Raw genomic sequence first — 11,939 nt, 5'->3', positions numbered from 1 at the left:
TGAAGATAATTATAGAACTGAGATGAACCCAGTGGCTCTCTTGTAATGGAATACAGCCAGTTCCAGCTACTTGAATGCCAGGACAACTTGGCAGGGACCCACAGACATTGTTCTTTCATCACTTTTTTTTGCCTATCTCAAGGGAGGAGGTCTCCAGGTCCCGGGAACCCTCACAGGCAGCAGTAACTAGCAGTATTGCAGGCAGTGTAGGAGAGCCCAGTACTTGAAGGAGGCCTGAAGAGTGAACAATGTTTGCAAAACAGCAGAAGTATCTCTGAAGAAAACTTTTGCCATAAGGGTTTTGGGATAATGGAGGATTTTTAGGTTTCTTAGTTATTTCAGAATTTATTTCAACAGACACTGCATCTGCATTTTTATGTGAGGAGGGGAAGGCAAAAATCAGAGATGATGGATCTCCCGCTAAGAAAAAACTAATGTCAGCTACAGCATGGCTTTGGCTGATCTGGCTTTTCTGTACGCGTATTATGCTATTGTCAGGTGGACAGTGTGTACTTCTTTTAGCTTACTTTCCAAACAGGAATCAGTTAATTATTCTACAAATTCTAAACTAAAAGGACATATATACCTAATGATAAAGGCACTAGGTGAATCTCTAGTCACTAGACAATGGAGGGAATACAAGGAAAGACAAGTGCAGCAGAGATGAGCAAGACAGAATTCAGCCAATGATTCTGCAATAATATAGTAGGGGGCAAACTGCCAATTTTTCATTGATGGAGTACTGACACAGGCTACCTAAGAATGTGCTAAAGTCTTCAGTGGAAGTTAGGAATGAGTTAGTAAAACAGCCATCAGGGTTGGTACTGTCACAACTGATCCAGTCTTAGCACAGGTCCCTCAGAATGACAGCAGCAACCCTGAGCCTTTTTTCCCAAGCTAAATGGTGCTTTTGACACTCACAGCTATGTCAGTAGCATTATAAAGGATCACAGCTGTTCTGCAAAATATTTTGCAAAAGGCAATTCAGCTGCACAAGTGCTTAGGGCAAAGAGGAATAAAACAGAAGATCTTCTTAGAAGAGAGCAGCCTAGACAGAATATATAAATCTGTAGCCTGGTAAGCTGTGGTCTACCATCTGCACACCTTCAGCCACAGTACAGAAAGATTTCTTAGGTGCTGCAAAACCTCTTTCAGGAGCAGTGCACAGGGTTACTTGTTTGGGAAGGAGAGGGGGAGGGAGAGAAAAAGTTACATGAAACATCTTTGACAATTAAAATTCTGCTGATAGCAATCTCACACAACATCACTAGTGGAGGGAAGCACTCTGGAGATACAGTTACAGACCATGGTACTGTTGCATCTTAGACATGTCCTGGCCACTTGATGCCTTTACAGGCATTTAGCAGAAGCTAGAAATAATCATGACTCTGAAGGCGATTTTTATGCCAAGCAGAGTTCTAAAACTTGTTTAAAAAAGTATCCACATAAACAGCACTAAGGTTGTACCAGCCACCTGTCCCTGCTTTGGGGAATGAGAGAAGGGGAGGAAAAGATCAAAATCATTACCTGAATGGACTTATAAAATAACACATTTTGGAGCTGTTCCAAAGGGCCTCTAACCCACTATTTCGGTTGGAAAGAGCAAAGAAGAAATGTTAAAGGTAGGAGGAGAATAATACGAACAGTTACAGAAAATACAAGTTTTGTGAACTTGTTCAATTGTCATTCATTTGATGCAAGGGACAGATTCCAAGCAGGTTGCATGCTGCAGAACAAACTGTCTCAATAACAAGAAGCTTCCAGCAGCAGCTCTTTCCAACCTAGATAGAGCAGCAAATTTAATAACTTCTTTAAGCCCCCTGCTTTTTTCTTACTTCTACTCAGTTGGAACCATAGAAAACAACAGGTATTTCACTTGATGCCTAAGGAGAACTTTTGTTCCTTTGCTGGCCGTGTGACAGGACTTGTGACTAATACAGGTTTTTGATGGCATGCAAAAAGTGTAATGTCTTAGCTACAATGCACAACAACCCCCTCTAGCATAAAGAAACTTTTGTTAACACCTCAGTGCAGAATTTGATGCCTCCTGCTAGAAGAAAATTCAAGACATGCAGAAAATTTTAAGAAATTCTACTCCTTTTATACGTCCTAGGAAGTTTTATCTTTATTTAAGACAACACAGGGTCAAACAGATGATGGAAACAGTTTCCCTGCTTTGGAGGCAGAGCCTCCCAGGGCTGTTTCACACAGGCACTGCACCTTTGCATAACATCTAAGTAAGTCAGCAGTTCTCAGCAAGACAGAGGACAGTGCAGCTCCAGGGAGGCTCAGGCACAGCTCAGAGCATCCAACCTCCAGGCGTGGATGTTAGTCTTGCTAAAATGCAGAAAAAAAATTAACAAAAATAAAAGTCCTCTCCCGTTACATTACAAAGAAAAGAGAGAAGCATTTGAAAAGATAGAATTGAACTAGTCAGCATGATCCTGCTAATTTCTAGGCACTGACTTTCACAAAGGAGGTTAAGAGTAGGAGTAGGAATGAGTTTGTCATGGACTTCATGTACCATCTACAGAACAGCATTTGGCATCTCTTGCTCATATGTCAAATGCATGCCTCCGCAGTATTCCAGATACAGGTCCTGATTTTTTTTTCCTAAGAAGAATTTAATGCTGACTTAACAAAAGTGATAAATAGATCATCTGTTTACAGGGCAAATCATGAACATACCAATAGAGAAGTACTATCAAGCTGCTAAAATCCTACCATAGCTGAATATGGGAAAAATGATTCTCAAGATCTGGGCCTGTCTGCCTGAATTACAAGGAACAAGCTGTGGTGTTGGGGGCATCTGGTTTGCAGCTGTCAATGATTTTAGCAATTGCAAACTTTATCTCTAGAGTTTGGCAACAGAGGTAGAATCTTGTGATTCCATTACTGATCCTCAGAGCTCTGTAAATCCAAGCTCAACACATTTCACAGTATCAGGTTACCTTGTTGTCGTGGTTTCAGCCCAGCCGGTAACAAAGGACCACGCGGCCGCTCGCTCACTCCTCCCGCCCCCCTCCGGTGGGATGGGGGGAAGACGGAGGAGAGGGAAAAAAAACAAACCTGGAGCCTCGAGGGTTGAGATAAAGGCAGTTTACTGGAACAACACAAAGAAATTACAACAACAACAACGGTACTAATGAAAAAGTATACAAAAAGAGTGATGCACAGTGCAACTGCTCACCACCCCGGACCTGACGCTCCGCCACTTCCCCCACCGAAAAGAAGAGCCCACCCCCCGGCCCGCTCCCCCTTTATATACTGAGCATGATGTCCCATGGTATGGAATAGCTCCTTGGCCAGTTCAGGTCAGCTGCCCCGGCTATGCCCCCCACCTCCCAGGTTCCTGTAAAAAAAAATTAACTCTATCCCAGCTGAACCCAGGACACTTGTAAAATGAATTCTTTACCAAACACAAATCATTACCTAATACCAATATTCGCAGACAATTTCAGAATTAGGCTGTACATAATATACATGTCTATATACTGTGTACAAGAGACTTGAAGCACAATGCAAATCATTATGGCAGTACGCTTATATGCAGCTTCTGAGAAGTTCTGATAAAATACTAAGGAAGGATCTGGCACTGTTTTCACCAGCAAATATCATAGAATTAAACAAAACCAAAATAATTTTATGGCCTCAAATACTGATGTGCACTTTTCACAGAACTCTTCCATCAGTTTCTGGGCATAAAGTGATGTAACAGTAAACGGTATCTAGTGAAGGTACTGCTGTACAATACATTGCATTGGTGAATTTAACCTCATCTCAGAATTTAACTTTTCAACAAAGTAGCTGGTTGCCAGAACCATGTGGATATCATCAAACAGTGTGGTACAGTAACAGTGTACCAGATGAATCTCAGGCTCTTGCAAGTCCAACCTCAAGTGTGCAGTGAGTTGAGAAGGCCTTAGAGAATGTTTTTAGACCTCCCAAATTCATCCTACAATGATGCATTGGTGCAAAGTGAATTGTTCTCCCTCTAGCTGGAAGACAAATGCTACAAATTTCACCAGGTCTGCTGAACATAAGCAAGAAGTTTCAAACCAAACATTGCTACCAGGTAGCTTAAAAAATAGCCTGAAAAATGTTAAGACAAACACTTAGGACCTCTACAAGCTGATGCATCCATATCCAACAGTAAAAACCCCTTGTTGGACATGGGTTCTCTGGCACCACATGAATTTCCAAAAAGTCAGTGGTATAATGGCTTTGGCTAGTTTTTACAACCAGAAAAAGTTGCTCAGTCTTTCAGAATACCAACTTTTATTTTAATTATTACAACAATTATTACACTCTTACTGAGTATCACAAAAAAGTTTCTCTATTATTTCTCATAATGGCATAAGCTCTGCCCAAATTTCACTACCTGGGTTTAAGTCAGGTTTCAGAACAGATTTTTTTTTAAATGAGGGAGGTAGAGGGAGAAACAAAAATCTGCAGTTGCTGAATTATTCCCTTTATAATAACATTCGATATTCACAGTCATTACAGGAATATTTTGCTTTATGATCCTTATGATTTACTCGGAGAATCAGGCAAGATTCATAATACTTCACAATTCACTTGCTAATATCTTCCTCAGGCTTTGACTTTCAAGTGCTGCTGGGAACTACACCACATCAAACAATGAAAGCTGGCTACACTAATCATGTCCTGTTTGGCACCTGGCATGATATTATGACAACAGATACCACATCCAAAGTCTTATGCACTTCAGAGATAAGAGCTCAAATGGATAGTTATATTTAAGTGGTTCTACAGCTACTACTGTTCACTCATGAGAGGAGATACTTACCCAAGGCCTGAGGATATGCTGAAGAGCCTCAAAGGATTAGAAAGAGGCCGTTAACATATTACATATAAAATGATCACAACCCTCCACTCTTGAATTTGACACTGACTTTGATAGTTTCTGCTTTTGGTCATTTCAGACAACTGAAAACATTTTTTGTACTATCTATATTTTCCAAATTCTACAGGCAAATATTATCCTGCTGAGAATTCATAGGCCTCCCTTCCTAATCTCCATGAGACATTCTGCCTTAAATGCTACTGTCTTGTTTAGGTTAGCAGTCGTGCCTGTGACAGCTCTATACACTACCTTCTGGAGCTCCCCAGCTCCACAGAATACTTGTGTGTGTTTTGCAGATGGGGGAGGGTTGCCATATGCCAATGCAATAGCAATTTTTGACTCACAGTCAAAAGCATCCAAAAAAGTCAGTATGCAGGATTTTCTGCCATATGGAGGAATTGTTATTTGGCCTTTTCTCTAGCTGTATCTCATTAAGCAAAAAGGAAAGAAAAAGGGGAGGACATTCTTTTCTTCTTTGCAAATCTTGCCCCTGAGTTCATCTTCATTTGAAAGACAGCATTCATTTCTGGTACCTAGAAAACCAAGTCAGAGCAGAAGGAAGTTGTAAGAATCTAGGTGATTGAGGACAGTGTTCTGTCCAATTCAACAAGTTTTCTTTAAGTCTTTTACACTTTGCATATGACTTCTTTCAGGGAAGAGGGAGCAGTATTACAGAGAGCTAGGACTGGTTCTACTCAGCTCAGAAAGACCAGAGTAGAAAAAGAACTGCACCTTCCATGAAATCTGTAGTGGTGCATTACAGTAAAGCTATTTTTATTACCTCCATATACTGCAGCATTTTGAAGGTGTCACTAATAGCACTTCCCTGATCCTTGTGTGTTCTGCAGTCTGCTTTGCTCAGTATGGGAGGTTTGTTTCATCTGAGACTTTGCTGGGATTTTGCCTTTATTTTTTTTATAGAAACTAATGTGGTACTAACATAATGCAGACATTTGTGTTTTAACTTTACAGAGCTGATATCATGGCTAGTGTACTAACAGGAAAGCAATCAGATACAGGTTTAAAGGTTATAAAGATGTATATAAACCTCAAAGCCTCTCCGCTTCTTTACGATCTTCCTCAATGTAGAAAGATGTCAGGAGGAAAAAACCTCCTCCAAAGACACCAACAAAAGCACACACGATAAAGCTGTACTGCATGCTCCAGAAGCTCCACTGGAATGAGTAAGCATTCTTGGCCTGGATAGCATTGGAGATCTAGGGAGTGAACAAGGCTGTCATTAATCTGGGATAACATCATTCTCCTCTCTTGGTTTAAACAGATTGTTTACGGTGTGGTCCTTGAAAAGAATAAAATTAGGCAGATAGGGTCGAAAAGTCTGCTACCAGAGTTTGTCAAACCCAGTACGCAATACAGCTGTACTTCACTGCTGTCCAGCTTCCATTTGGTCAAGGAAGCTTATGTTCTTTTATACCTTCAGTGCCTCCGGTCACAAGAGTAGGAAATACTGCAACCAGTATTTGTAACGTTTGGCAAACATTAGCTCATTTTACCATTTTCTAGTCCATCTCCAGATAGCTAGCACAGAACAGACATTTGGCAATCACCTTTATCATTTCTTGATGTTATGTGATAACTTTATACCTTCCTAATCAGCATCAAATGGACAGAAACGGGGTTAGCATCAATACAGGCACAAGCAGCAACACTCATTAAAAAGGGAAGAGGTGGAAATTCATTTGAGACAAGAGTGGAGTCTACTTTCGAGCCAAAAGGCATTTGAGGAGTCATGGAGTGACATTATGGGGAACTGGGAAGAAGATACCAAGCAGCTGCTTTTTGCACTGGCTCGAGAATGAGGTTGTAAAAGCTATAAATTACACACATAGATTTTATTTTTGTAGACAGAAAGAAAAGCTGATTTCAAGAAACTCAATAAGATACAACACTTAACCCAGGAACTTAGAAACTCTTCTTAGCATAAACAAAAAGATGAATGTTGAATACAGTCATTTTTATTCCCACATTTGTTCTTGATGGTTAGAATGTGCAATGTGACTTGAAATACACAAATATGAGACTCTTCAACCTTCACTGGGTTTAGTATGATTTTTTATGACAGTTTAGGCAGATAAGAGCATGATCAACTCTAAATGGGCACTTAGGGACCACAGTAAGCATAATGGCCAGAATAGAAACCTAATGCATTTAATTTTAAAATGCTTAATAAGAAAATCCCTGGAGTGCAGAGGGAAGAAAAACAGACTCTGAAAAAGACTATTCTCTGACTCTCCAGACAGTTTTTAAGCTAAAGGGCTAGCTGAAGCAGGTTAGCAAACAATAGCAAGACATGAATGCAGAAGATTTGGTATTTAATCAACAGCGGACATGGGCAGCCTTGGTCTATTGGTTCAAAGAAGCATTCCAGAAGACAATGTTGTGCTCATTGCATACGACCCCACTTGGACATATAGCAGTTTTATTCCTGGATTTATTGTCTCTGTTCTTTGCAAAGTTGCAAGGTTACCCAAGGCTAATCTCATCTGGATAAGCTTTTTTTGTCTTCACACTTTTCGATTAGCTGCTATTTAAGGCAACTGCATGCAAAGTACTTCAGAAGAAGTATTCTGCACACAGTTACTAGCAGGATGCAGCAGCACATCCAGCAGGAAGCCTCAATTCTCTCTGTGCCAAAGATGGCAAAGAACAGTGGGTAAGAGATACAAACATCTTCATCTTTCAGGCAGGAAGCATAAATCAATAGAAGAGTCAAAGGGAGAATGCACAAGACATATTTCAGCTTTTAAGATACCTCCCATTTTTGCCATTTTTCATGACACAGGGATGTCAGTTATTATGTTCCCCCATGCATACGCCAAATCGGTGCGAGGGCAGTAGTTTCCTAATACACACCAATGAGCAAAGTGGTCTCTTCATTTGCCAGAAAAAGAGAGCCAGCAGGAGGAATCTCTTGGTGAGAGGCGGCTGTCTTCTCTGCCAGACAGATTGCACCCAGTTGAGAACAAGGGGAATCTCCTGTCTGGCTGGACCAGCAGCAGCTGCGCCTTCAGGCACAGCATACTCAGACATTTCTGTCTGGCCCTGTCTAACCCTAACACTGTTAACATGTGACAAAGAAAGAACAGATATACCTGAGGTGAACTTCTGAAAATAAACTTCCATATAAACAAAACTTTAAAACAACAACAACAATTCACTCTGTCTCCCATGTCCAGTAAAGCAGAAAAATCAAAGTGGGTGATCGGTTAGCTACTGTGTGCAGAATTACTGTGTGTTAAATCAAAAATAATGAAGGAGTGAAACAACACTGACAGATATCATCCACTGGAACTAAACCAGTTGAACTGCAAGGAGAAAACAGTACTAGGCTGCTTTGTCCAGAAGCACCTAAGATCAAGTAAATGTAGGAAAGGCAGAGAAATAAGTTCTCAAGCAATACGGGAATCCAAGGTTAAGGTGCTTTGAGGCCAGAGCTTTGAATGCCAAATAGTATCAAAAGGCAACCATTGCAGTCACTCTTGTTCTGATTTTCAAGAGAGTATTGACTAATAGCAAGATTTCAAACCTTAAGATTTGAACTAAGAGTTTTAGGTTTCAAGATATATAAATGTATTATTTGATTAATTTCCATGAAACTCCTCACAAACTTAGCAGAAAGTGCTTAAATCCAAGTACAAAAACATATCCCTTCAAAAATTTATGAGTTTGCAAATTTAAAATCAAAATAAATTTTTACACACTGCGTGGAACTACTTACACCTACAGGTATAGAATTATATTCTACATACCTGCAGTGTCACAGGACCAGAAGTTGCATGCATGTAAAAATGTTCAGAAAAATGTCTTTCTGTATTCTAATACCAAGGCCACCAATTTGAGTAACTTCTAATTTTGGACCAGGAAGCATCTACAATCTGTGAGAGTCTGTCTTTCAGATTCTAAAAGTTTTACCCTAATGAAACTCAATAAGCAGAAAATTCACTTACAATCCCAATGAGATATGGGCTGCCTGCATCTCCCAGCAAATGGCTCACCAAAATCTGCAGGGCAATAGCTGTAGACTGCCGTCTTGGTGTCACAACATACTGAAACAAAACACAACCCACAAGAAAATGAATATTAATAGAGTGATTATCATGAATGGCCAACTACTTATACAACATTCTAGAGAAATGAATATATTCATTTTTATATATTTAATAATCAAACATTGTTTACAAGTTTGGAGACAGAGAAGTTATTCTGAGCAAAAGAGTACACTGGATGTTTTGCTGAGGATAAAACAATTCAAGAAAGCAACACACAAGGGGGAATCCCTATAAAGTAGGAAAAACATGACTCCCCTGCCTCCATTCATAGACTCACAGCAGCTTGTACAGATTCACTTGGCCACGCAACTAACAGAAACCTCCAGCCAGTAACCCTTGCAGTCATACTGATTTACTAATAAGGAGATTCAGCACTGACAGCCTCTGAGAAAAATCTCTTATGACATTGTGGCAGCAGGCATGGTCTAGACTGCTGGGGGGAAACTGGGGTACCTGGAACCTGAGGTAGCTGCCATGGCTATAAAGGATGTCAGCTGAGACCTGGCAGACCGTGTGAAGACAGAGGGAGGGGACTCAACCTGGCAGACCAGAAGGTGGCTGATGGTGCTTTGATGATAGCTCTGATGGCAGAAGTTTGCTGCTTGTAACTGGATAGCACCTGAGATATAGCTAGTCTAGTAACAATACCTCAGAATGATTATGCTTTTGAGTGCACACAGTTTAAATAACAAGTTGAAGAAGAAGATGTGGTGCACATCCAGAACACTGCAAAGCATCACATAGATTAGAACTATTATTTAAAATGAAATATAGTCATTTGGGGGTAATAAGGGCTTTATGTCTGTGCTACTGAAGATCAACTGTGCCTGAAGAAGTAAAGTATGATTCTATATAATTTGTGTCTCTCTCTTTCAATAATACATTTACGCAAAAAGCATTCACAGTCAGAATGAGACAGAAGCAATTTTAAACCTTCATACATTTGTTTTCCAACCACTTGCTCATATCAGAGACAAAATGCTTAATATTCTCCCAGTCTTCTACTCCCCAACTTGATTTTTTTGGAAACTGATCTGAACATCACTTAGGGTGTCTCAAACACTAATTAATAGGGTGACTGGTGTTTCACCAAGAGACAAACTCAAGGTATATAAACTATATTGTGGCTCTATAGACACCTTTAAGGAAACACTAACACACATGGCAAGTTGGGTTTAGAAGAAAAAAAAGATCCACTCTCACATTTAACTTATAGTTTTATTATCATTCTTTGTGTTTAAAGAGGCCTCAAAATATTAGATTAAAAAATATTTACCTAGCACTAAGATGTACTTCCCCTGTACTCGGCACTGGTGAGGCCACACCTTGAGTCCTGTGTTCAGTTTGGGGCCCTTCACTACAGGAAAGACATTGAGGTGCTGGAGCATGTCCAGAGAAGGGCAACCAAGTTGGTGAGGGGCCTGGAGCACAAGTCTTGTGAGGAGCGGCTGAGGGAGCTGGGGCTGTTCAGTCTGGAGAAAAGGAGGCTGAGGGGACACCTTATTGCTCCCTACAACTACCTGAAAGGAGGTTGTAGTGAGGTGGGTACTGATCTCTTCTATCGAGTAACTAGTGATGGGATGAGAGGAAATGGCCTCCAGTTGTGCCAGGGGAGGTTTAGACTGGATATTAGAAAAAAATTCTTTACTGAAAGAGTTGTCAGGCATTGGAACAGGCTCCCCAGGGAAGTGGTGGAGTCACCATCCCCGGAGGTGTTCTAAAAATGTGTAGATGTGGCACTTCAGGACATGGTTTAGTGGGCATGGTGGTGTTGGGTTGATGGTTGGACTCGATGACCTTAAGGGTCTTTTCCAGCCTAAATGATTCTATGATTCTGTGTAGCTGTATCACAATAGCAACATTAATGCCACATCTTTAGGGTGAGTGGAACTGCATTAGTGGACACTAAAGCAGGTGGGTAAGGAAGCAACATTGTCCAAGACACTGAGGTTAATTACTCTTGTGAGAATGAGAGCAAAAAATACTTCAGTAGCACATGCAGTCAGGACTTGTACATACCAGTAAGTTACAGCATTTAAACTGTACTGAAACTACAGATCCATAGCACGGATGCAGAAACAGGAAGGACAATAAGCTGTATTAGTGTAATGGCTTGCATTCAGGGGTGGATTGACAGAGGATTCTGTAGCACTGCATTCCTTTCCCTCTTGCAGGCCCCCATCTGCCAGAGCTAGCATGACATACATTCTTGGTATGAAGATTGGAGCACATACAGAATCAAAACACCTAAAAAACATTATTTTGATAAAAACCCATTCACAGAATAATGCATGATTTACATCTTGTGGTTTAAGTATCGTGCCAAGCTTTTTCCATTGCTATGGCTTTCATGCTTTACATCTCTCTCTCACAAACCTATTTCTACCAGTTTCTGTCATGTTTGACAAGATGTATGTGCTGCAGAGTCTTTCCCTAAACCGCAGCTCTTCTGGGGGATGCCAATTTGGATAAATTTTTCTCAGCCAGGTCACCTATTTTCACAAGGCTTGTAGGAACTTGGGTCTTCCTGAGGTGTCTAACTCTTTATTAAACTTGGTTGAAATCCATGGTTTCAAAACTTAAAGACAAAGCAGTGACAGACTGTAGTAAGTCTTTTTTCCTCAGGAAGTGAGGCTATGAATTCCATTTAGATTTAACAGAGCATTTGATCTAAAATGAGAAAGAAAATAGATTTCCCCCGACACAATTACCAAAATTATAGCCAACTTGGCTATCTGTCCTCTTATCTCTGCCTAGCAAACCCTTCTTGTAGGCAGGGTTTTCTAAGCAGTAACAGGCCTTACACCCTGCTGGAATGCCAGAAACACAGCAATGAGCAGTGACATACTTTTTTCTACAGCCAAATTTCCTCTGTTCAGAGAGGGAGTTTCTCAAGAGCTCATATAACTCATTCCATTCAGTGGGAGCCTTTTGGTGCTGCTTACCCCATATCGCAACCAGTTTCAGTAAAGAATCAGACCACATTGGCAGTGCCCCTCTTA

At 40.6% G+C, this 11,939-nt stretch overlaps 1 protein-coding gene across 2 annotated transcripts in view; it reads right to left on the bottom strand.

Annotated features, from left to right (window-relative positions):
- Positions 1-4,261: 4,261 nt before the first annotated feature.
- Positions 4,262-11,939, bottom strand: part of LOC104317607 (protein spinster homolog 3) — a 31,064-nt gene continuing 23,386 nt past the window's right edge. The window contains exons 10-12 of one of the 2 annotated variants that reach the window (XM_009918503.2): positions 8,836-8,934; positions 5,916-6,084; positions 4,262-5,400 (exon numbers count right to left, since the gene is read on the bottom strand). In XM_009918503.2, the coding sequence (XP_009916805.1) occupies positions 5,917-6,084; positions 8,836-8,934 (267 nt within the window). In that variant the 3' untranslated portion in view covers positions 4,262-5,400; position 5,916. The remainder of the gene's footprint in view (positions 5,401-5,915; positions 6,085-8,835; positions 8,935-11,939) is intronic. The other variant, XM_009918504.2, reaches the window with a different exon arrangement.

The sequence above is a fragment of the Haliaeetus albicilla genome, chromosome 9 (genome assembly GCF_947461875.1).
Source record: "Haliaeetus albicilla chromosome 9, bHalAlb1.1, whole genome shotgun sequence".
NCBI classification, from domain to species: domain Eukaryota; kingdom Metazoa; phylum Chordata; class Aves; order Accipitriformes; family Accipitridae; genus Haliaeetus; species Haliaeetus albicilla.
Note: the sequence above shows the minus strand (reverse complement) of the source record. Positions and strands in the feature narration are given on the sequence as shown.